The sequence below is a fragment of the Malania oleifera genome, chromosome 7, assembly GCF_029873635.1.
Source record: "Malania oleifera isolate guangnan ecotype guangnan chromosome 7, ASM2987363v1, whole genome shotgun sequence".
NCBI classification, from domain to species: Eukaryota; Viridiplantae; Streptophyta; class Magnoliopsida; order Santalales; family Ximeniaceae; genus Malania; species Malania oleifera.
In genome coordinates, this window is record NC_080423.1 from 37564956 (window position 1) to 37592031 (window position 27076).

Sequence of the window (27076 nt, forward strand, 5' to 3'; positions counted from 1 at the left end):
TAAAGCAAAGAGAGGACAATTCCTATATACCTTACTTTTAATATATTCTATTACTTTTCAGAATATCTTAACCATCATACTACTCCTCATAACAATAGCAATATATATAGATCCATAGGAAACTCTTCAACTGCTAGCCATTATATCTCACATTAGTTAATCCATAGATAAGACTTTTTATTTTAGATAAGACCTTTCATTTTCCTTATCATAAGTCATTTCATTTTCATTATCATATGATGCACTTATCTTTCATGTGTTATTCATGTGGGACATATCCTTTGGGATATAATCCAACATTCTCCCACTTGGCTCATATGAATGACTTTAATTTGGATTAACCATATAACCATAATATGTGCACAATTGTCAACTTATACATACTTTTAGTGAGATTACCATAATATCATAATTAAACAACCTTCTAACATGAGTCATGGCGGTAAATATCATTAAAACGACATCTTCCCTTCCATGTACTACTATGCTAACAAATCATTTAACTATAATCCATAATAGGAAGTAACCATAATGTCCCTGTAATGTTTTTATCAAAGACTATAAACTATTATCATCTTTACCTGAGTTCCCGAGGAAGTATCCACTAGGATCCTTATCTTGTGCCTGTGGTATTTGCACCAAACTCTGTATTTCACATCAACCCCAATTTAATCAATTCAAATTTCAGTATATTTTTGTCTAACACAAATCCTAAGTCCAAAAGTACCTAATAATCATGAAAACCTTAAAATAACCCACTTATTCTGATTTTGGGATGGTGCCCAAGAACTCCAAACCAACAATCTACTTCGGCAATCTTACAGAGAATCTCCCCACGAACCTCATGATAGTTCCCAATCGCCAAACCGGGCTTTAATGAAGTGAGGATCTTAGAGAGAAGGTGTAAAGGCTGAATTTTTGAGAGAGAATGAGAGAGGGATTGTTTTTCTCTTGCCAAAAACTAATTTTCACGTATATATAGATGGCTGGCCACGTGGCTTCGTCGATGAGATAGGTGGCCTCGTTGACGAACCCAAGAAGGGATTTCGTCGATGAAGGTAGCGAAATTGTAGATGAACCACTAGGGTATGAAATTCCCCTCTCGGTATCTCTTCATCGACGAAACTCGGGTACTTGTCCATGAATCATACAAGTAAGTTCATCGAAAAAACCTAGGGGTTTGATGAACCTTGATCTTGCCCTTCTTTTGAATTTCTTTTCTCCGATTTAACTCCCTTTTCCTTATTATTATTTAATTGCTGTTATTTTTTCGGGACTCTACATGTAGGCAGAGTTTGATAAACTTCAGTATTAGCAGCCAAATATGCCTTTAGTTGCGCAACATGATTAGTGACAATCAGATGATCACAGTCTATCTACAAATAGACCTAAATGCATTACATGTGCATCACAGAGATATGGTTTTGAGGATATGATCTACTTTACTCTAGTTGGTCTTAGTGGAAATATATATATTTTTCCAAGATGCAGTTTCTAATGTAGAAAAAAATAGGTGGATAGAAGTTATGAGAGGTGGAGTCTTTGCATAAGAACTAGACTTAGGAGTTGGTGGAACTTCCTAAGAGAAGGGAAGCAGTTGGATGCAAATGGGTGATTAAGAAGAAAGATAATATTTTAGAAAGAGATGGTAACCAATTCAAGGCTAGACTAGTGGCAAAAGTGTCCTCTTAAAGGGAAGTGATAAACTATGATTAGGTATTTTCTCCTATTGTTCGACATACCTATATTCAGGTTTTATTGGTCATGATAGCTCAATTTGACTTGAAGTTGAGTATTTGGATGTTAAAACAACATTTTTTCATGTTGATTTAGAAGAGAAAATTTATATGGATAGTTAGAAAGTTTCATATAACTTGAGAAGGTGAATTATGTTTGCGGATTGAGGAAATCATCATATGATTTGAGGCAATTTTCACGACAGTGGTACAAGCGCTTTGATTCATACATGATGAGCATTGAATATACCCACTATGAGTATGATTGTTATGCTTACTTTGAAAGTCTATTTGATGGTTCGATAATTTTTCTACTATTTTATGTTGATGATATGTTGATTGCTGCACACAATATCTATGATGTCAATGGTTTAAAGTTCTTATTAAGTAAGGAATCTAAGATGGAGGTTCTTGGTGCTGCAAATAAGATCCTTGGGATGGAAATATGCAAGAAATATTGGAAACTTTGAGTATCTCAAAAGGCTTGTATAAAGAAGATGTTGGAGAGATTTAGCATGAGCAATGCTAAGCTAGTGTTTATCACATTGACATGTCATTTTAAGCTATCTTCAACATAATGTTCACAATCAGAGGAGCAAACTATTCATTTGCGTTATGCAAGTCAGAGTGCTATTTACTTAGCAATGAATCAAATTTATCAAGCTAGAACAAAGCACATTCTAACCAGATATCAAACGATACAAGAATTGATTGGTGCTAATGAGACTTAGTTGGTTAAGGTGGTTACATAAGAACATGTAGCTGACATGTTGATGAAAGTTGTTACTAAGAAGTTCTGCATTGCTTGAACATACTCCATGTTACTAGTTGCTGAATCCATGATGTGCAGCTTTAGGTAGAGATACAAGTCTAAAAGTTCCAAAGGGGTGAATAATTGATTATTTTACCAAGGTGGAGATTGCACTAAGATGGAGATTATTGAATTGTGACTCATATTTATAGGGTATTCACTTAAAGGCTATTATAAATGGAAGGACTTGGAGGCCTCGTAGGGCTCTTGAGTCCTCCATGTGTTAGACCCCCTTGTTTGCTTAAACTCGCACCCTTTGCCTACGAGACAATATGTTTGAGTTAGAGTGTAATGTAATTGTACATTATATGTGGGATTATACACACACACACACACACACACACACACACACATATATATATATATATATATACACACACAGACACACACATATTATAGTCGAAGGTTGAAACTCTAAAACAAATTTTCATTTGACAGTGAAAATTGTATAGAAACTCTATGGACGTAGATACATTGTCAAACCGTGTAAATATATATATTTTTAATTTTATCTAATTTTTGTATTTACCGTATATGTGCACATAATGTTCAAGAGCAATTTCTCAAAAATTAGATATAGGTACAATAATTAAAGGAAAAGTAATCATATTACACATGGCCGGGCAGAAATTGATGGTGAATTGAGCCCACGTTGATGCTGCAAATTTTTATTTTTATTTTTATTTTTAAAAAAGTTAAAGGAGTTAAATGTGAAAATTTAAAATTTGAGGAGTAATGAGTTGTTTAATGAAGTTTGAACATAATCAATTTTGAAAACGAGCAGGTGGATAAAGTTTACGGTTCTGGCTAGTGGCGGTTGGCTTGAGCTTGCATCTTCAATGGAGCGTAAGAAATTCGAGGAAATTCTACTGCTGTGCTAGCCGTCGGAGCAAGATTGGCTATCCGCCTGTTCCTTCTGCTATGGCCGCCTCTGTTTCCCTTCAGCATCCCACCCACTGCTTCCCTTCGAACCGTCACCAGGTCTCTCTCTCTCTCCCTCTCCCTCTCCCTCTCTCTCCCCCTCTCTCTCTCTCTCTCCCTCTCTCTCTCTCTCTCTCTAAATTTGCTGTTCGTGTGAATCAGTTGAAGAGCTGCTGCCATGAACGGTCTCCGCTACCCAAGTCGTACTCGCTTTCCTCTAAAACCCGTAAAACCTTGCGAGCCATCAAAGCTTCGCTGGTTGATACGGCCTCATATCCACTCTTTGAGCCTCCCAAGGTCGACGAATCATCAACCTCTGAGGTACCCACATACCCTTTGGCAATTTCCTTTTTTTGTTGATTTGGTTGTTTTCAGAGATTTCCACTTCCCCTGTTTGATAGCTGAGAAACTGGCGCTAAAGAAAAGAAGAATACAAAAAGAGAAAAAGATAAAAATTTGTGATCTCTTCTTAGCAAAAATTCTCTTCACTTTCATAAAATTGTTTTCAAACAGTTGGAGCCTGCAGACCCTGATTTTTACAAGATTGGGTACGCTCGAAGTGTTCGAGCTTATGGTGTTGAATTCAAAGAAGGGCCTGACGGATTCGGAGTTTATGCTTCCAAAGACGTTCAGCCACTTCGCAGAGCCAGGGTGTGTTGCATTTAGATAAACGTAATATATTGACATTTTGATATTTTCTTGGTCACACTCGGTGATTTAGTTATTTATGCTTTTCTTTTCTTAATGTTTTCATTATGCATTTTTCAAATTTTCATCTTAAAAATTATCTACGAATTTTAGGCAAGAATAATGTGTGGTTTTGCACTTGAATGCACAGGTGATCATGGAAATTCCTCTGGAGCTGATGTTAACCATAAGCCAGAAACTCCCATGGATGTTCTTTCCAGATATCATACCAGTGGGTCACCCAGTATTCGATATCATCAATTCCACCAATCCAGAGGTAATTGATTGATCTTTTTATTTTTTCACAGGAAATGACTAATTTGTGTTTGATGGATTAGCACATTATTAAAAAGCTAATGTTCGGTTGACTGGCTTTTTTTTTTTCCTCATGGTTATTTGATTGTCTTATTGGAATTTTATATTGGGTGTTTTCCCTTAGCAGATGGATTGGGACCTGAGGTTAGCTTGTCTTCTTCTATTTTCCTTTGATGTGGAGGGAAACTTTTGGCAGCTATATGGTGATTTTTTACCCAGTGTGGAGGAGTGCACTAGCTTGCTTCTGGCAGCAGAGGTTAGTATTTGGAAAAAAATATTAAACTTACTTTTATAAATTACTATTACCAAATGCTTAGAATGCAAATTATTTTATTTTGTTTTTTATCGCATAAAATCTGGTTGTTTGTTACTAGTTGAACAGGATTGTGTGATACTTTTAGAGTTCATTAAGTTTGTTAGATCAAGCAGAATGGTAGAAAATTTGAAGATCTATTATCATTGTAGAAGGGGTATTTATACATAAGGAAGAAATAAAGAATCACTGTACAATCTAATCAAATCCCCACAATCACTCCTATAATTAAGCCTAATCAAATCCCCACAATCATTCCTATAATAAAGGCTAACATCCCCCCTCAAACTCAAGATGGTGATAAGGAAACCAACTTCAGTTTGGATCGCACGTCATGAAAACGTCCAAGAAGGTGAGATTTTCTAAAAATGTTAGCATTCTGATCAATAGAACGAATAGAGATAAGCTTCAACAGACTGTGAACAAGATGTTGATGAACAAAATGGCAGTCAATCTCAATATGCTTAGTTCGCTCATGGAAAACATCATTATGGGCAATCTGAATGACACTCCTATTATCACAATAAAGAGGGGAGGCAGAATTGCGAACAAGATCCATATCTTCGAACAACCATCAAAGCCATAAAATCTCGGAGGCAGCATCCGCAAGAGCACGATACTCAGCTTCTGTACTAGACTGAGCTGCAACCGTTTGTTTCTTACTTCGCCCAAAAATTAGAGAGGTACCATGGAAGAAACAGTAATTAGTAGTAGACCGACGATAAGTAGGATCTCTAGCCCAATCAACATCAAAATACCCCATAAGATCAAGTAATGAAGTAGAGGAAAAGTGAAGTCCATGAAACAGAGTACTCTTAACATAGTGAATAATTTGGAGAACAACAACATAATGGGTAGTAAGGGGAGCAGCCATAGATTGGCTTACCAAATGAACAACATATGAAATATTAGGGCGTGTGACAGTGAGGTATACCAGACTACCAACCAGTTGTCGATATAGAGCAGGATCTTCAAGTGGCGTTCCATCCATTGGAGTGAACTGAGCATTTTGCTCTAGAGGAGTAGACACTGTTTTGTTCTCAATCAAAATAGCACGAGCAATAAGGTTAGAAACGTGACTGAGAAAGATAAAGGCCATCAGAGGATGAAGATACTTCTAGCCCAAGAAAGTACGTCAAAGCTCCCAATTCCTTCATTTCAAAATGTAGGTGCAAATACTGTTTAAGGTTAGATATGCCTTCAATATCATCACGTGTAATAATCATGTCATCAACATATAATAAAAGAAGAACCATGCCACTGTTAGTTTTACGAATAAAGAGAGCAGAGTCATGAGGACCGGAGGAGAACCCAAGTTGATCAATAGTCAAACTAAATTTTGAAAGCCAAGCACGAGGGGCTTGTTTCAGACCATAAAGGGCTCGATGATGACGACAAACTTTTGAAGAAGCATGAGCATAGCCTAGTCGTGACCGCATATGAACCTCTTCTTGAAGATCATCATTAAGGAAGTCATTTTTTACATCCATTTGATATAATTTCCATTTTTTTAACAGCGGCGATAGCTAAGAGACTTCTAATAGATGTAATTCGAGCCACAGTTTTACTATGTCTGAAATCTTTGGCAACTAATCGAGCCTTGTAATGCTCCCCAGAACCATCTGAGCGAGTCTTAATTTTGTAGACCCACTTACATCCCACTAAAGTTTTACCAATAGAAAGATCAACCAAGTCCCAAGTATGTGTCTTTTCCAAGGCCTGAATTCCATCTGTCATTGCTTGCTGCCACATAGGATTAGAGCTGGCTTCCTTGTAAGAACTAGGTTCGTGTAGAGATGCAATGGCACAATAACAATGATAGTTACGAAATTTAGTAGGAAAATGACTTACTCTGTCAGAATGACGAAGGAGAGGAGGAATAGATGAAGAAGAATCAGATTGAGTGGTTACAGGTTCAGCAAATGGTGCAAGATTTTTGAGGACGAGGTCATAGAAGACGGGACAAGGGTGCTGAGCTCAGTAGTAGAGTATGTAGGAGAACTATCAGGAAACAAGTTAGTGGATGGATTAGTAAAGAATAGAGAAGAAGATGAGGCAGATTCCTGAAATTTTGAGAGAGAAGAAAACATTGTATGCTCCTAAAAGGTAACATATTTGAAGTCGATTCGAAATTGGATCCCAACAACGATATCCCTTATGTTCAATACCATAACCTAAGTAGCAACAAAGATGTGCTCAAGGTTCAAGTTTGGTATACTCATGAGGTTGCAATAGAACAAAGCAGACACAACCAAACACTTTCTTGGTTTTATAATTTGGTGGATAACCATAAAATTTTTCAAATGGTGACTCATTGCGAAGAACGGAGGAAGGAACACGGTTTATAGTAAAAACAACGGTAAAAGCTGCACCACCCCAGAAACGTTCAAGACAAGATGTAGATAAAAGCATTCCCTTAACAAGATCAAGAATATGCTTGTGTTTACGTCCTGCACTTCCATTTTGTTGAGATGTCCTTGGGCAAGAGCGTTGGACAATAGAGTCTTGTTTTTTAAGAAAATTGAGAAAAGAAGAATCCTTATATTCCATGACATTATCCATACGTAAGACTTTAATGGGTTGGGAAAATTGAGTTTGAATCATATTGGCAAAAGTGATATAAACTTGGGGCAACTCAAATATATTTTTCAAGAGATATATCCAGGTAAACCGAGAATAGTCATCAACAAACAAAATATAGTAGCAAGAACCTCCCATAGTGGAAGTAGGAGACGGGCCCCAAATATCAGAATGCACCAAATCAAAAGGACTAGCAGAAATAGAATTATTTTTATTAAATGACGAAGCTGATTATTTAGCTAGGTTACAATGGGAACAATGCAAAGATTCAGTTTTCACTTAGCCTAATAACCTATAAGAAACAAGAAAATGAAGTTTATTAATTGACACATGATCTAACCAAAGATGCCAAAGATGAAAAAGAGACTCAAAAGAAATTGTAGATGAAGCAAACGGAAGCAATCTGGAAACAGGAACACGGAGATAATTGTGCTCAAACAACCTTCCAACTTTAGGGCTGGTCACAAGAGTCTGTCCTATCTGCAGATCCTGCACATGGCAACCATCAATAAAAAAGATTATTTTGAGACCAAGTTCACAAATTTGACCATCAGAAATGAGATTCAATGTTAGGTTAGGCACATTATATGTAGTAGGCAATGAAAGTGTGGAAGAGGAAACATGACCGATATGATTAATTTTCAAAGAAGAACCATTTGCTGTGTGAATGAGAGGTGCAGAGGTTGAAGAGATCGGCGATGATAGTAAAGAGGAATCAAAAGTTATGGGATTATAGCAAGTAGAATCAAAGAACCAAGATGTACCTGAGACTGTAGCCAAAGCAGAAGAGTTATTAGATAGCATAACTTGTTTGAGAACACTTTCTAAATCTTTTAGAGAAAGGGGACTGGGAGGCTGAGGATTCTGAAGATTCAGTAGCAGCAGCAACAGATGAAACTGAAGACCTAGAGTTATTCCATAGTCGAGGTTGATCTCCCCTAGATTTAGGAGTTCAAGTAGGGCAATTGTCAATAATATGACCAAGACGATGACAATTTCAACACTACAACCATAGGACATTTAGAAAACACATGGCCCTTTTTAGAGCAGTTCCTACAAAATTGCTGACCAAATGCGATAGGAGACCAACCACCATACTGAGGTTGAGGGGCAGTGGCCAAAACAACATCAGGGGTAGAAGACTTCGTTATGACAAGACTGGTTTCCTAAAAAATGATCTCAAATATGGCATTATCTAAAGTGGGAAGAGGATGTCCATGTAGCAAGGAAGCACGAACTGGTTCATATTCAGGACACAAGGCCATAATAAATTGAATGAGATGCATTTGATCAGTCGTTATTTGGGATTGAGCAAGCTGATTCCAAGAAGCTGAACCTAGGCCAAGAAATCATTGATTGATTGTCTAGATTCCTGCTTCAAATTGTGCAGAAGAGTCCAAATTGATATTGATGAGCAAGACCAGTAGTAGCATATCGATGAGCAAGAAAATCCCAAATCTCCTTGTCTGTATCAAACTGCTCAAATTGAATATGAATCGATGGGACTGAAGTGTTCTGAAGCCAAGTAATGACTTGATGATTCTTACTCTCCCAATTATCAATTCAATCAAGAAATCTATCTTGAGACTCCCCTTCCTTTTGTATTGGTGTACCAAGTTCACCAGTAGTGATGCGCCAAAGTTCCCGTCCAATGAGAAAACTATGCATGCTTTGAGCCCAAAGATTATAGTTAGATCCATTAAGAATTGTGTGAATAGGTTGAGAAAACTCTGCTTTTTCCATGGTGGCAAGCTGTGCAGAAGAACGATAAATAAGAGGCTAGATACACTAAAAACTCAAAGAAACATATTTAAGCAAACCCAAAAAAAAAGGTTTTTTTAATTATTATTTTTTAATTTTTTTTACATCCAACGCCCGTAAACCCCTAAACTACAAAAAAAAATTTTCGTACATTAGAGAAACTTGTTGAGGAGGTTGCCGTACAGGATGTCGCAGGAGCAGATGGAACAAGGTTTGGCAATTGGTGACATTTGTGCAGTCATCAATGGAAAAATGCTAGCTTGGTGTCAAAGGCAGCCATCGACGAAGACTAGGAGACGAGGAACGACGACAAAGGAGTGGGGCTGACCGGTGATAGTGGTGTCACCACAGGTTGCCATACCAGAAGAAGAAGAAGCAACTGGTGGTTCCAAATGATGGCGAGGCAACGACAACGGTCAAAGGTGGCAAAGGATCATCAGCACCAGAGGGAGGCTGGTGGCGCAAATCTGGTAGGAGTTGGCAGGGATGCTGGTGGATTGGTCGGGTTACTGGAAGGTCTTAGATAGCCTGGATTGGATTGAGCTTGCGGTGGCAGCATAAGCCATGAAGGGAAGAGGCTAAACAAAAAAAAATTACTAGGGCTTTGATACCATGTTAGATCAAGAAGAATGGGAGAAAATTTGATGATCAATTATCACTGTAGAAGGGGTATTTATACATAAGGAAGAAAGAAAGAATCACTGTACAATCTAATCAAATCCCCATAATCATTCCTATAAGTAAGGCTAATCAAATCAACAAATCAAATCCCCACAATCATTCCTATAATTAAGGCTAGCAAAGCCTTCTACATGATACTATATTTTTTATGAACTGTAATTTAAAACTCCATTCACTCTTGTAATTGATTAGGTGATAATCAGGAGAAGAATAACTGCGTATATTTGTTCGTTTATTGACTGTTGACAGCTGAGCTTTAGCCTTTTTTTCACTTCCAAACATAACTGAAGGAAGCCACACTAATTTGTATTAACTTTGTTAAAGTTGCTTAGAACCTGAATCCGTCCGCAAGTCATAACTTTCTTCATTTCTTTTTTTAAACTTCTGCTAGTTCTCTAATATTTGCTACGCAATCAAGTTTTGCCTTTTTAATAGTCTTTGTGCCTTGTTGCCTTATGGATCATGTGACCATGCTCTTTTTCTGTTGCTCTCTATATGCTATAGGAGGACCTCTTAGAGCTGCAAGATCAGAATTTGGCATCAACCATGAGAGAACAACGTCAGCGAGCTTTGGAATTTTGGCAAAAGAATTGGGTATCAAGCAACTTGTTTACAGTTTTCCATTATTATACTTTCTTTCGTATATATACATATAAAGCCATTCCTTTCCTATAAGCTGGAAAGTTGTCAGTTGTTCCACAATTCATTGATATATTTTAAGGAAATTTCTTGAATGTTTGACCTAGCTCAGCACTCTGCTGCACCCCTCAAAATAAAGCGCCTTGCTCGTGATCCAGAGAGATTCATTTGGGCAATGAGTATGGCACAATCACGGTGCATCAACATGCAAATAAGGATCGGTGCACTTATTCAAGATACAAGCATGCTAACTCCTTATGCTGGTAAGCTTAAGTGAATAGGCAGATTTTATTAAATAAACAGAAGCTGCTAGCCCATGTACTCAGGTTATATTCAACAAGGGACAGGAGAAACAAAGAGAATCACGAAACCCAAAATAGGCTACATTTTCAAAAAATCAGAAAAATTTAAATAGGACTAATGGACTACCATCACTCCCTTGCACAGATAAGTAAAGACTTCTGAAAGGGTGAAACCTTTTAGATTAAGAATTGATCATCCTTTCTATTAAAAACTGCTTCAAATACCTTCTTTCCAAGCTAGAAAAGAAGATAGTGCCACACAAGTACACGTTCTAACACAAATTACGGTCCCTCCATCTGATTCCTGGCCAACCATGGTATAATCTAAACACTTCCAATAAAATAATGATAAAAGCCCACAAATCCCAAGGCATCATATAATGCCTGAATTAAAATTATGAACAACCTCTGCCTCTTACATGTGATGCAAATGCCAGGTTGTTCCATCCTTTGGTAAATTCATTTGACCATATCATTGAATAATTTTTGGTCCAATATCAAGGTTGATTGGAAAATAATACCATAGGGGCTTTAGTCAGGCTAAATATGTTGTGTTATAATTTGCCATGATAAAGGGGTTAGCATTTTATTCCTGATTACTCTTGTCCACTGTCCATGTTGAACTGAGTGAGAAATCATGAAACATGTTATACTGCCTGTGGAATTTAAATTTTTATTTAATTATGGTATGTCAATCTGATAATGATGCATGAAACTCGTTTCCCATTCTAAGGCAATTGTTGAGATTGGATAATTGTTTTTTATGATTTTATCTATGTCTTCCAATACGAAACACACATTTGATGAAAGAAAATAGAGTCATGATCTGCATGGATCCTCTACTATGTGTTAAATTATAGCTTGTATTTTAATTTTTCTTTTACTATATGAGGTATATATTGATCAGTTTTGTGGGTGCTTAGTTAACTTGAAACTTAATCTTGATACAGTTTCACACTTCTATGCGATATGCAATATTGAATTCTCTAAAAAAATTGAAGTAAAAGAATGGCTGTCCTCAGCATCTTTGTCCCCATGAGTCCACTTAAATGTAATGTTGCTTTGGAAATGGCATTCAAATGCTGTAGTGAAGTGCAATTCTTGTGTCAGTGCAAAATGGTTTGTACTAATGCTTTGCTTGTCTTGCAAATCCTGTCAGCATGTTTTTCATAGGAAAAATGCATCTTACTCAAACTAAAATTACGATTGATTCAATTCTGTGAAACCTGAGCCAGGTTCATGTTGAGGCCCTGGGTGATTTATAACCTGCAGCATATGAATTCTTGTTGCAAATTTCTGTGACTTCAACTGAACTGCATGTGAGAAGCAACTAAACTACAATATTTGCACATATTTATGCACATGTAATGTTGAGTAAATTGAAGCATTTGACTGCAAATTACACTTCTTGTTGCACTATTCAATCAAAATGGCTGCAATTTACTTCAGTATGGAAAAATATTTTCTGTGTCCTTTGTTGAATAATATGATGGTCATATTCCTGAACAATGCCAAACCTTAATTATCCACTATTTGCATTTGAAGTTTAGTTTTCATTCATGACTTTAATTCTGTAAATATTTTGAATGGAATAATGATGCAGACATGCTAAACCATTCCTTTCAGCCAAATTGTTTTCTTCATTGGCGTTTCAAGGACCGAATGCTTGAGGTGATGATAAATGCTGGCCAGCCGATTAAAAAGGGAGAGGAGGTAATTTTTTCCATTTGTTCCATTTCTTTTGTCAATCTACTATCTATAGCATGGTTAGACATTTTTTTTACTTTCAATCTTGATCTTATTGTGTACGTCGGATTGATGAGTGCACTTGGAGGATGAAATTCCCTATGCATGCAAGCCTGTACTGATTGAGTTCCAAACCCATTCTTATTCTCTGAGAGAGCTGAACTTTAGTCATGGTCCAATCACAAAATCCAAATATCAAATTTCCAACACAGAGAAATTTTTGTGGTATTTTACCACACTTAACCTAGAAACTAGTGGGAGGTATAGAATATTGATTACACTTCATGATAAGTTCAAGGATTTCTCTTTAATTTTGGGTGCACTGAATGTTCATTGAAAATTTTTTATTTCTTCATTTACAAAAACTTTGATGACAACCATCTTAAGTCCTCAATTTGTCTACTGTTCAAAACTATTGTATTTTTTTATCTGTATTTAGAAATAGTGAATGGTGACAGGCAGATAGCAGGGAATCTTTCTTGGTTTCATGGTGTGGACAATGCTAGACAGACAGTAATAGTATTAGCACCCTGATTTTTACTAGTTTTATTGCCTCTTCCATCAAATGTTTGTTCTGGATAATTTGAGTGCCTGCCTTGCTTTGTATATATTGATTCCTCTTTATTTATGAATGTTAAAAAATTTGAGCTACAGAATTTATAACACAATTGAGTTACTCTTGCAAGCAGTTTGATCGTATTAAGATTTGCATCTCTGTATTGGGTGGGGTCCTGGTCATTATGGGGTAATTTAGTTTATGAATTGAGGATCTGATGGTCGGGGAACTGCTCTACTTGTTTCTGTGTGGATAAGAAAACCATTATGGACTGTGGTCTCCGTCTCTCTCTCTCTCTCTCTCTCTCTCTCTCTGTATGTGTGTGTTTGTGTGTGTGTGTATTTATTTCTTTCTGCTGTGTGATTTAACAATTGGAGTTCACTCCACTGCAACCAAAACTCTCTTATATTTATAACTGGTGATTCTTTCTGAGATTTAATGTTTCTTTAACAAAATTGATAAGTCTATTAGTCTCAGTTTGTTCATGACCTAGAAATGATTTATTGAAGTGCTTCGATTTTAGAATAACCTTGTTGAATCCAATAAAACTTGACCTGGCTTATTTATTTGTTGGCTGATTAGAATATTTGTTTGATTGAGTCTAGAGTAACTGTCGAATCAGATTTATACTGCCATTCCAAGGACTTGACCTGGCTTATTTATTGGCTGATTAAAATACTAATCTAATTGATATTTTTGTATTTGTTTAGTAAATTTCTGAATACAGATCTAAATCAAACCTGTGCAAGGGCCCTAGGGAGTGCAGATATGGATATAGGATTTGGCTGAGACATGTGATATGGTGAATTTGAAATATTAGGCTATGATACAACAAGGACATTTCAATAAAAACATTGAAGAGGCAAGCTATTTTTACATAAAGTATTTTATATAATTCTTTTCAACAGTTTATTTCTAGTTATATTTTTATATTTCTATTTTAGACAAAAAGGGATAAGAGGCTAATGTATGTGACTTAATGGAATTTGTCATAATACTTATATTGATAAACTTTTTGCTGATTCCATTCTATTCTGGAAGTGCATTGCTTCAGTCTTAGTAAACCCCAATTTATTGCTCTCTCCACAAATAGTGTCCACTCCCTCAACTCAATTTAGCTACATGCTCAACAATATTTGATACATTTTGAAATTGAAGATCAAAATTTATGTTTTTAATGTATTATGGCATAGAATTCACTCCATTTGTGGATAAAATCATTCTCAACACAATTTTTAATAAAAATAATAAAAAATAACATGGCTGTGTGAATTTAAATATAGTTAAAATAAAAATGTCCATAAAATTCCATAAATTTTGAAAATAAAATATCATTTCGAAGATATTTTTGCCATTTTTCAAATGCCATATACGATAGAATTATTCTTGGAGCACTAAAAGTGAGTTTTAAAAATATAATAATTTTGTTCATTAATTATAATTAATTTCTGCTTTTTATTATAATACTTTTGAATTTGTATTATTTTGATTTTTTTGTTATTTTAATTAAATATATTTATTTTCATTTGATTCAAGGAAAAAATTGAACATATGTTCATTTAGATTTTGAATTTGTTTTAGTTTTGGAAATATTAACCTTATAGGTTGTTAGTTTTCAACTTTTAGCTTTTGTTTCTATTTTTAGTTTTTGCTTATGGTTTTTGTTTCCATAAATTTTGACAATGATACCAAAAGGTCCCTTAATAATGGACAGGACTGAAACTAACAAAAATCTGATGTAGCTATGCAACTGACTGTCTAATTATACTTGCATGCTTTGGCTGTGCAAAATCTACGGTGGTTGGATAAATGGCGTGTGTTTCGTTGATCATAAATCATAACTTGATTGCCATAGGGTTGAAAATCTGTGATGGACATCATGTTTTCTTAAGAAGTGCAGGCGTATGTTTATATTTTGATTTTTTGCAATCATACATGTGCTGATGCTACTTTGGGTGGTGTTGCTGCAATATTTGACTAAAGTGCAGTAATAGGTTTATTGATTTTAAACTCTTCATAAATGAGATATGGTGACAATTGGTTCTGGTGGTCTTTGGTGGCATTGAGCATGCAGCACATTTGAAAATTTGTAGATAAAATGAGAAAACTTATATATTCTTTTAATTCCTCAATTGTTTTTGATTTGGACTAGTTTTACTTTGCATGACAGGAATTGCTATTTTATACTTAAAAGTGATCCAAAATTGTCCTTTTTGATTAAATAAAAGCAGTCTTATCTTGATTCTGTAAATCTCTGCAGATGACTATCAATTACATGAAGGGACACAAGAATAATGTGTTTATGCAAAGATATGGATTTTCGTCACCTGTGGTATTTATCTTTTACTCTTACCTTTTCCAGTGAAATTCGACAAATATCTGGTTTTGTTTTCCAATCATCTCTCTCTGAATTGTGATGATCTGCTAGAGGCTGTAGAGGTAAGATTGGAAAGCAGTCTATTATATGTTAATTTGGAAAGCAAGTAATTTTTATTTGAGTATGATTTTGGACCATGGAGATGGGAGAGGAAGAAGAAACGCAAGGGGAAGAGGAGATAGGAAAGAAGAAGAGGGATGCTATATGTTGAGAGAAGAAAGAAGAGGAAATTCTGATTTAATTCAAAATGCTGACTGAATTTTTCACAACACAACTACCCAATATTTAAACATCCTACATGTTAAATCTTGATATACATTGTTGGCCCACAACCTAATAGCTTAAGATTTTAGGTAAAGCGGTTATCGAACACTACAATTAACTAAAGCACATATTTAACAATCAAATCCTGAATAGAAAAGTAACAGAGCTGTGAATTTAATGCATGAATCCTTGTTTTCGAAGCCTATGCCTAAAATACGTGTGCCTAGTAGGTGGCTCCTTCATCATACTTCCCCTTTGAAAAGTTTGACTGCAAATGTCTCTGGAGCATTCACAAAGATCTTTCTGAGTAAGCTGTGCAGCATCCAAAGCAGGGAAATTCTCCACCAAGCAAAATATCGCAAAAAAATCACCCTCGGGAGAACGAACATACTTGTTAAAGCTTGATATACATTGTTGGCCCACAACCTGATAGCTTAAGCTTTTAGGTAGAGTAGTAATCTAGCATGGTATCAGAGCATGATTTTAAGACCTAAACCTTAATTATCACAGCCACCATCAAAACTGAAGCCTAAAACCCTAAATCTGTTGCATGTCTACCATCATGTAAGGATTTCTAGCAACACTATAGCCCGCCCTAAAAAACAGCCAGCAGCTGCTGGAAGTCAGAGCAGTTGCCGGAAATTTCTTGGGTGACACTGCCAGTTCAGGAATACATAATCTACTATAGATTACATGACCATAGTCACCCGCAGACACTGCTGATCTGCCCCTTCGCTGAAATCCCATCTCCAGACAGTCCACCACGCACCCTCACGCGCCAGTCAAAAGCTGCCAGGGCCAACCCCACAGGCCAGCTCATGAAGCCAATTTTAGGCATGTTTCTGGCCTGAATTCATTCAGCAGTGCTTGAATCCCTTTATAAACATATTAGTGAAGTTTTTTGTCCAAATATCTTACCTTTTTAAATTACTCATGAGTGGCACTTGAGGAGTGGTTTTTAATGCTTCCCGAAGCTGTTGGTCAATGGTTATTGAGTTTATTGGGTCTGAAACAGTGGTATTGGTGTGTTTTTGATTCGTACGTTGTGTGCTTGTTGTTTGCATTGGTTGTCAAAGGTTGTGTGTGTTGGGATGGAGTTGATGAATTCAAAGAACCTGTTGTCCGCTGTATATTTTTTAGGGAAAAAGGAACTGACCTTCCCTGAGGTTTGACAAAAGGACAAAGACCTCCCCTGAGGTTTCAAGAATTCTATTGACCTCCCCTGAGGTTTTAAAAATGCCACTGACCTCCTCTGAGGTTTGACAAAAGACAAAAACTGCCCCTCAAAAGACTTGTTTTTTTGCAAAATACAGGGGAAAGTTCGTGTCTTTTTGGTAAACTTCAGGTGAGGCACCTAGAATTCTTGACCAAGCTTTAACCCTCCCTTGCATGTGCAGCCCGATGGCACGTGGAGAGAAACAAACGATGAATAACACTCATTACAGGGAAGATGATAATTTTCAACCACCACTCAAGAAACGTGGGCAACAAGACTAGAACCCACAACCTCTTGGTAACCATAGTTTGATACCATGTTGGATTACCACTTCACCTAAAATCTTAAGCTGTTAAGTTGTGGGCCAACAATGTTTGTCAAGCTTTTACAATGCTAAACTTTATGTGGTACAGAGAAGAGAGAGAAATAAGAAAGGGAATGAGAAGAAGAGAGAAGGAGAAAGAATAAGAGATATGATATATAGAGGACTGAGAAGAAATCAGAGAAATTCTGATTTGATTCAAAATGCAAAACAAAGGTTCAGCAACACAACTATTCAATGCTTAACCATCCTACAGTTACAGAACAAATCAAGAGAGTTGTGAATTGCATGAATTCTACTCTCCAAAGCCTATACCTAAAATGTGCGCCAAATAGGTTGCCTATGCAGTGGTGGCGCTGTGGTGGTCCTCCATCAGGGTGCTTCTATGAAATTCTATGATTGCTGGTTTTTATTGATGTCTGGTTATTTTATTCACAGTAGAGGGCTCTAGCTCATGAGACCATAATGTATTTCAAATTTTCAAGTTTAGATCTAATACATAGTTTGGAAGAAAATTTTTTATGACTTCTTATTTGCAAAAATTTCACTGGACAAATAAAATTTATCATGGAGAAGTTGTCATTTGGACATCTTTATATCCCTGTCCATTAATTTTGGAAGTTGCAAATAGTAGAATGGATATTGATTAATATTAGCTGGACATTTTCCTAATTCGCAATTTTTTTTTGTTGGTATTCCTGGTCAGCTCTTACCCTGGTAATACTTGCCATGACAGGATTACCTGAAACATGAATTATTATGCTACGTCAAATGGAAATAGGAAGGCAGAATTTAGGTTAGCATGAAGCATAGTATGTTGGAGGTTGGATCCTATTATTATGCACGGTTAAAATTGAAAACTATATTTGCTACAAAACTAAATCAGCTTCTAGTGCATGGTTAATTTACAAACTAAATCTTCTAAAAATATTTTAAAGCAGCATCTGTACTCTCATAGTACCACGAGTAATTATAAAATAATGAAAAAAAAAATCAAGAAACTTTGCTTTAGTGATGGACCTGTCAGTCAGATTATATCAAGCCATAATTAGCCTATCTATTTATGGCATGATTCTTGTATTATAGCTGTAAATATTTTGTGATTAGCTGTATATTTTAGCTTCCTTTTTAGTTAGACAAGATTGATGTAATTGCTGAGATTCAGCCATGTAATTAGCTCAAACATTGCTATATAATGAGAAGAACCCTCACAAACAAGGCATTTAATACAATTGATATGGTATCAGAGCCTAAAACTTGAATTAGGTTTTTTGGGTCAATTTCTTTCATGATTGTGAGGGTTGTTGAGTCATCTTAGGCAGTTTTCTTTGGTTTCAGGAATCTCTGGGCATTAGAGGTTCATTGTGGTGCTGCCAAGACATTCTTGGGAGAATTTTGTGGCTATTGGTAGTTTCTGGGCACAATTGTGGTGCTATAGAGACATTCTGGTGTGAGTTTGTGGCTGTTTGAGATACCTAGAAGCTGTCAGCTTGAATCGGGGTGGTTGGTTGTACTCGATAGACTGTGTTGCACACGGCTGAAGAGTTTGTGGCTGTCGGTGATACTTGGAGGCTATCGGCTTGATCTGGGGTGGCTAATTGTGCTGGACAGATTGTATTGCACACATGGTTGCTTCTCTTTCTAGGGCATGTAATTGTTTTAGGTTTGTTTTCTTTGTGTTAGGTTGTTTGGGTTTTGCTGGTTGGACTGGTTTTGACCTGCTTCTAGTGTATTAAGTAAGAGGGGTTATTTTAAGTCAATTGTTTTTGGGCTGTATTGGGCTTTGTGGGTTGGGTTGCTCTGTGCTTTGCTGGTTGGTGTTTTTCGCATTTTCTATCTTGTCTTTTATTGTTGCGTTACGGGCATTATGACTACCAACTCAGATTCTTGTGTTGTGCGCTTTACGGGTAAGACTTATGGTACTTGGGAATTTCAATTCCGCGTATTTGTTATCCGGAAGGAGTTATGGGGCCATATTGATGGAAGTGACCCGGCTCCAACTGAGCTTCCTAAATCGGCTTAGTGGAAGGTCAAAGATGCTAGAGTAATGTCATGGATCTTAGGATCTATTAATCCTCAGATTGTCCTATATTTGAGGCTGTACAAGACTGCTAAAAGTATGTGGGAATTTTTGAAGAAAGTTTATAATCAAGACAACACAGCCTGACGTTTTGAGTTGGAATATGAGATTGCCAATTCCACTCAGGGCGATCTCTCCATTCAAGATTATTTTTCTGGGTTTTAGAACTTATGGGGTGAATTTACTGACATGGTTTGTGCTAAGGTGCCAGCTGCATCTCTCTCTGTTGTTCAGGAAGTTCATGAACAGAGCAAGAGGGACCCGTTTTTGATGAAATTACAACCTGAATTCAAGGCAACTTGCTCTAATTTGATGAACTGTGATCCTTCTCCTTCATTGGATACGTGTTTTGGAGAATTAATTCGGGAGGAGCAACGTCTTGCAACACAAGTCATTTTTCAGCAAGATAAAATGACATCTACTGCTGTTGCGTTTGCAACTCATGGGAAAGGCAAGGGTAGGGATATGCGGAAGGTTCAATGCTTCAGTTTCAAGGAGTATGGGCACATTGCTGCTCACTATTCAAAGAAATTTTGCAATTACTGCAAGAAGTTGGGCCATATTATCAAAGAATGTCCTATTAGTCCCCAGAACCGTTGTATCATTTGATATCTTCGGGGGTCCCCTAGCCGTGGATTGTTCTTTCCTGTTGGCTGTCCTCTTCATCTCGTTGCTTATAGTGATGCTGATTGGGCCGGTTGTCTTGATACTCGCCGTTCTGTCACGAGTTGGTGCCTCTTCCGTGGAGATTCTTTGATTTCTTGGAAGAGTAAAGAGCAGTCTCGTGTTTCGAAATCTTCAATTGAATATAAATACTGTGCGATGTCTGTTGCTTGTTCTGAGATTAGATTGCTTCGTGGGCTTCTTGCCGAGCTAGGTTTCTCTCAGCCTGATCCCACTCCTCTCCATGTTGATAACACTAGTGCTATTCATATTGCTGCTAATCCCGTTTATCATGAGAACATGAAGCATATTGAGGTGGATTGTCTCTCTATTTGGGAAGCACTGAACACGTGTCATTTCTCTTCCTCACATTTCCACTGACCTTTAGATTGTTGACATCTTTACAAAAGCCATGACTCGTCACCGCCATCAGTTTCTCGTGGGCAAATTAATGCTTCTTGATTGGCCGACATCAATTTGAGGGGGGTTGTCGATCAAATTATATCAAGCCATAATTAGCCTATCTATTTATGGCATGATTCTTGTATTATAGCTGTAAATATTTTGTGATTAGCTGTATATTTTAACTTCCTATTTAGTTAGACAAGATTGATGTAATTGCTGAGATTCAACCATGTAATTAGCTCAAACGTTGCTATATAATGAGAAGAATCCTCACAAACAAGGCATTCAATACAATTGATAGGACCAACTTACTAAAAGTATTCAAAAGGAGGTTCCATGGTGTATGTTGTTTTCAGATGATATTGTATTAATTGATGAAACTAGGGACGAAGTAGAGGCTGAGTTAGAATTATGGAGAGAAGCTTTGGAATCTAAAGGTTTTAGGATAAGTAAAAATTAGACAAAATATATGAAATGTAATTTTAGTAATGATAGGAGGAATATTAAAGGTAAAGTTAAACTTAATGATGAAAAATAAATAGCACTTGTAGATTTTGATACGTTGGATCTATTATGCAAGCTGAAGGAGAAATTCAAGATGATGTAATGCATAGAGTTAAAGCAAGTTGGGTAAAATGGATAAGTACTTCAAGTGTGCTCTGTGATCGTAGAATGCCCTTAAAATTAAAAGGGAAGTTTTATAGGACAGCTATAAGACCAGCTATGCTATATGGATCGAAATGTTGGGCGATGAAGAAACATAATATCCAAAAAGTAAAAGTTGCCGAGATGAGAATGCTTAGATGGATGAGTGGTATAACATTGAAAGATAAATTAAGGAATGAACATATTCGCGGTAAGTTAGTTGTAAGTCCTATAGAAGATAAGATAAGGAAGGGATGACTCAGATGGTATGAACACTTGCAACGTAGGCCATATAGTGCACTAGTGAGGAAGAGTTAGTTAGTTACCGTGGGAGGGCAGTAGAAGGGGTACGGGTAGACCTAAAATAACTTGGGAGGAGATAGTAAGGATTTTATATCCCTGAATCTGTCAAAAGAAATGGTCAATGATCCCATAAATTGGCGAAAAAGAATTCATATAGCCGACCCCACCTAGTAGGACTTAAGGCTTGGTTTTGTTGTTGTTGTCTGAAATCCAATATTATGCGTTTGGAGTTTAGGAATTTTTATAAGTGACGGTGATATTGCCACATTTTTCTTATGTATTTCATCATAATGCTGAATGTTGAATTCCAAATTGCTAGTGTGAATGATGTAACCGTGTGCCATCATATGGGGATGAAAAACCTACTTGGCAATAAATAAATAAATAAATGAATATATATACAAACACACACACACACACTCACTCACACACACACACACACACGCACACACATATACATATATACATATATATGTAACACCATCTGTTTTCTTGATTATGATGCCTGGTTTAGCGTATGACCCATTTGATTGATCAGTCCAGTCCAGTTTTGAAACAGTGGGGTGAGCTGCATATTGGCACTTATATACTAATGTTTTAGCTGCCATTGAAGTTAAATATAGAATTTACTCTTTTTCTTTTTCTTTTTCATGGAGTTTAGAAAATTGATGTACGTTTTGCAGCTGATCTAGTTGGATTATAAAGGATTTGCTTGTTGGTGAAGAATCTGTTTTCTTCTCCCATCGTTTTTAAATGTTGTACAAAAGCCTAGCGCGCACACAAAAAACTATCATCCTTTATTTTATCTACTTTTCCATTTTGTTAGCCATGAGTGGGCACATGGCACCCATGTCATTGCCTTGCATATTTTATGGTGCATGGATGCACTCTGTTTATGATATTATTTTTGTGAATGAATATTTGACTCGGAACACTTTTAACAGCTTTGTCTGATATAAACATCTTTTTCACCTCCAAACTAATGAGTTCATCTAACCTCTGTAATTTTCATGTGTATTTTAGATGCCTCAGTGGGTATCTTTGCTGTTGTTCCTCTATAATGAAAGGCTCATATCGACTTGCAGTATGCACATGCAAAATAAACAGAAATTTTAATAGATTAAATATGTTGAGAGTGAGATTAAAAAATTCAACAACTATCACTTGCCTTGATTTATGTGCACATAATCCATATTTCAAGGCAAATCTATTGTCTTCATGGCATTTTAGAATCTCTTCTTACACGATGCAACACTGTTCTCTTAAAATTAATACTCAAGCATATCTGTCTTGAACATATCTTTCAGAATCCTTGGGATGACATCCAGTTCTCTGGAAACGCGCAGATTCATTTGCATTCATTCTTGTCAGTGTTCAATATTTCTGGCCTTCCTGAAGAGTATTATCACAACAGTATGGATCTTGCAATTTATTTTCTTGACAATCCTAGCCTGCACCAACATGGATGCATGCACAGGCACACATACATTTATAGTAATTCAGGCCTGGCATTTTTGTCCATGAGATCCTGTTTAACATCTATGGCAGGTCGGTTATTAGATGGTGTGGATAATTTTGTTGATGGAGCAGTCATAGCAGCTGCAAGAATGCTGCCTTCTTGGTCTGATGGGGATGTGCCTCCAATCCCAAGCATGGAAAGGAAAGCTGTGAAGAAGTTGCAAGAGGAATGCCAACAGATACTTTCCAAATTTCCTACAACCTCTGACCAAGACCAGAAGATCCTAGGTAATATTGCTATGTAGATTCTGACTTTATCCTGGCGGACTGTATTGAAAAGTGAATGCACAAGATCTGATCCAATTTTTAGCTTTCATGGGGATGTATATTATCCTTCAAATGACGGTTTTTCTTGGGATACACTCACAAAGTTTGTTCGCCCAGTACTAGGGAGGATCTAGAAAATTTCTAAGGTTACATTTGGTGCTTCGAATGGAATAAGGTGAGAATGGAATAAAAATTATACATGGAGATCATGATTTAAAGAAGAGTCTATCATTGAAAAGCACATGTCTTCCCATCCAACATGGAATAGAATGGGAATAAACATTCTCAAGGTGAAATTTGGTATTAGTCATTCCTTGTCTTATGTTATGAATTATTAAAAATAAATTGCATTATCATGTATTATATGATGACAACATTACTTATTTTTTAAGTCATCCAATTATTAGCTGACCTTTCTATTCCTTGGAACAGACATTATGCAAATCATACCTAACCAAGTTTCCTTGGTTAAGTGCTTGGAGCACAGTGCTAAGACTCTACAAAACCTAATCCACGTAAAAATTATTTGTTTATTATTGAGCACAGCGCTAAGGCTCTACAAAACCTAATCTATGCAAGTATTATTAATTTTTTTGGGGGGTGGGGGGTGGGGTGGTGTAGGATGAGTTTTTGTTTGACAAATTAAGAAATTTTCAACACTTTAGCTATTGGGTTTGGAATCTATTTTGACAATTTCACTCCAACATAGTGGTTTATGAATTGATTTTGTACTTGTAGTAGAGTTTCTAATGTAACTCATCTGAGCAAACCTATCTTCTTCCTGCCTCTTGTAAGTAGTCATATTTCTCAGGATTTGTAAACATGGTTTTTTTGTCTCTCTCAATCTCCTTGACTGAAACTCACCGTGTGTAGATAAAGCTCCTATATATGATGTTACCTATTGTGGTGAATGGTAACATTGATCAGGTTTCAGCTCATTAATTGTCTTTTTTTTTCCCTCATTTTTTTTTTCCAACTACCAGCAGATTCTATGCCATCATCTTCGAGGACGCTTGAAGCTGCAATCAAGTATGTAGCCTGACAGTTTTTCACTCTTTCAAGAGTTGTTAAATCATCCTCTACTGGAAAAGAAAAGAACAAAAGAGCCTTTAATTTTGAAGGATCACATTATCAGAATTGGGTTGTGAAGCTGCTAACTTGTGAACAATGCATTGTTTTGCAGGTACAGATTGAACAGGAAGTTGTTCATACAAAAGGTTATCCAAGCATTGGAAATTTATAAAGAAAGGCTGTTGTTTTAGTCACAGTTTCAACATTTGCGGCATTGGAGATATTTCTATTAGCTTGGCTACTTTTATCAGAAGTGCTGCAGTTACAAGGATTGTGGTCAGTAACTATAAAATTATCCTTTGAAATTAAGATTCTCACCTAGGTTAGGTGTGTAAAATATGAAGTAGAAGCATAGGTGTCCCACTTGAAGGAGTAAGCATGTCCAAATATAATTTGAGGGTTATTTTTACTGCATCTGTCTCCCATGCGGTCTTTTAGAAGCCGAGGTAATTTTTTTTGTCTTAAGTGAAGGAAGTGGGTTTTTCTTGCCCCATGTTTTTTCTTCAAGTGATGAGATAGGTTGTTTTGAACTTTCAAGCTCAATTTATTTTCATCGTGCTCGGCTTAGTTGTGAGCAAAGCTTGAGAAATGGCCTCCATACCTAGTTCATTGACAATTCCCTTCAACTAAAAGGAAAAGCCCTTGTGAAGCCTCTTAGGAGATCTCATCGATACTGTTTAAGCCAATTTGTAGTGTTTGCAGAGTGGAGGTTTTAAGCTGAGGAATGAGACTAGTAATACTGTATCACCAATGAGGACATGAGTATAGGGCTAAGGAACCCCAACATTTTTTAGGAGTGCAAGCATGGGTGTTCCCCTCTAATGAAGTGATGCATAATAACATAATTAAGGATAATTTTTCCCTTCAACAGGAGCCCCTCACTTTGGAGGCTAAGGTGTTCTTTGTTTTCGGCCACTTCTTTTGCAATGACAGGAGAAGGTTCCAAGTTTATGAGTTTGATTTAATTTCATTGAATTGAGGACTTGTTTGGAATCGTTGTTGTTTTCTGTTTTTTACTTTTGTCTTTTCATAGTGAAGATTCAAGTAATAAAAATGCGTTTGTTATGTTGGTTTTCTGTTTTAGTTGTCATTTTTCAGCTATTTGTCAAAAAATTAATAATCAGATTTTATGATTTTTAGTTGTTTTGGCAACCTGTTGCCATAAATTTTAATATCCAAAAATAGTTATTTTGAATTAAATTATTCATTTTATACACTTAAATTAAAATCAAAATTAAATGATCATATGAATTTAAATATAATTAAAAGAAAAATATACATATATTTGAAAATTAATAATAAAGGCAATTAAAAAAAAACTTTTTACTATTTTTCAATTGTCACGTCCAATTAAATTTCTATTGTGAAGTAAAATTTGAAAGTAGAACAATTAAGTAAAATAATTATAATAAATTTTATCTTTATTATAGTAATTTTTTAATGTGTATTATTTGTAATTCTATTATTTTAATTATATTCTTATAATATTATTTGATTTAAAGATGAAAATAAGTATTTTTAATTAAAATTTTAATTTGTATTAGTTTTATGAATGTTAATCAAACAGATTGTTAGTTTCTAGTTTTTAGTTCTTGTTCCCGATTTTTGGTTTTCGATTTTGATTTTCATTTTACTAATTTTTGACGGTGGTACCAAATGACCTCAATTTAGTTGGTCTGTAAAGATTTTGATCTTCTTTTGGTGCATTAGCCTTCTTGTGTGTTCTTCAAGCAGGACATTCCAATAAAAATTTTATGGACTAACATGGTTCGTTATATAAAATCGAGATTAAATTAAATTTTAGAGGCTTTTAGAGCATTAAAAATAAAATCTATGACAGTATTGATCCACATATTTCTTACTGGTCCTTTGTGTTAATAGAATTAAGTTAGTATGGTGTTGTATATACAAGCATTTCATGATAGATAGGGGTTGCTTAGGATTCTATATAGATGTAAGGAAAGGTCTCTGCTTATCTTAGTGCAATTATAATTTCCATGAAGTTACAACCCAAGGGAAAGTGAAAAGAGGAGAGTTTGCCCTCTACACATAGCCTTTGAATGCTTTTAAATCGATTGGGAAATATTTATTGATTGTCATGTATAATAAAAATTTTCAATTTATATTAAAGTCAATTTCCTAAATCAATAATTTTTTGTTCTCTTAAAAAGGTGCATCAATGACGAATGGGGATATCTTGGTGTAAGATGGTCGTGGTCACGATCTAAAGAATATATGCAAATCAATTTTATGTTCTTAAAAGCCCTAGACATATGCCTCTCCAACCTTCTTTGCACTTTGCCTCTACGAAATCCCTTAATGCTATACATACACGCGCGCGTGCGCGCACATACACACATATATGTTGCTTTTGTTTTGTTTTTTAAAAGTCACTTTTATTAATTAATACCATGTTGTATTCATGTGAGGTCCTTGGATGAAATTGAATGATTAATTTTAAAATGATTGTCATATATATGCGTGCGTGTGTGGATGGGTTTCGTTTTCGTGTCACTTTGCCTCTTTAACACTACTAAATGGGCAAGTATAACAAATGTACCATTTTCTTTCGCAATATGAGCATGTTTTGTTTGAGAGATTTGGTTTGTTAATCCTATTTTTATAAAAATAATTATGACCATAGGATTTAGAAGAGTAACCCGAATCATTTTTGAAAAAAAATATTTCTTTCAACTCTTAAGGATTTATTTGAGTTATCATTTTCACTTGTAAATTTGGAGATTATTCTAGAATAATCCTTCGCCTTTCCTTCTAAACTAGTGATTTTCAAATCCTTTCCTCCGCCTTTCCTTTTAAACTAGTGATTTTCAAATCCTTTTCTTTTTCTAAGGTAGCATGGGATTCTTTTAAATCTTCTAATTGTTCTGTCAAACTTT

The 27076-nt window shown here is 35.9% G+C and overlaps 1 protein-coding gene across 6 annotated transcripts; it reads left to right on the forward strand.

Moving 5' to 3' along the window:
• The first annotated feature begins 3281 nt into the window (after positions 1–3281).
• On the forward strand, positions 3282–26772 carry LOC131160154 (protein PLASTID TRANSCRIPTIONALLY ACTIVE 14). 6 transcript variants are annotated; one of them, XR_009137946.1, is made up of 14 exons: positions 3331–3528; positions 3631–3789; positions 3982–4119; positions 4307–4432; positions 4598–4726; positions 10310–10399; positions 10557–10707; positions 12350–12459; positions 15309–15380; positions 22631–22736; positions 22872–23069; positions 24092–24137; positions 24292–24455; positions 26351–26772. XR_009137946.1 is itself a non-coding variant. In XM_058115525.1 (13 exons), exons 1-13 carry the CDS (start codon positions 3469–3471, stop codon positions 24368–24370), a joined length of 1464 nt encoding a protein of 487 aa, XP_057971508.1. In that variant the 5' UTR covers positions 3282–3468; the 3' UTR covers positions 24371–24709. The 6 variants fall into 6 exon arrangements, 3 of the variants coding, with proteins under 3 accessions (XP_057971508.1, XP_057971509.1, XP_057971507.1); XR_009137948.1 differs by having other exon boundaries at positions 24095–24137; XR_009137947.1 differs by lacking the exon at positions 26351–26772 and adding an exon at positions 25051–25254.
• Positions 26773–27076: the final 304 nt, after the last annotated feature.

Coding starts and splice junctions, on each gene's coding strand:
- LOC131160154 (XM_058115524.1), top strand. CDS start 3,469: ATGGCCGCCTCTGTTTCCCTTCAGCATCCCACCCACTGCTTCCCTTCG. Junction 10,400..10,556: donor AATTTTGGCAAAAGAATTGG/GTATCAAGCAAC, acceptor GACCTAGCTCAG/CACTCTGCTGCACCCCTCAA. Junction 10,708..12,349: donor CATGCTAACTCCTTATGCTG/GTAAGCTTAAGT, acceptor ATAATGATGCAG/ACATGCTAAACCATTCCTTT.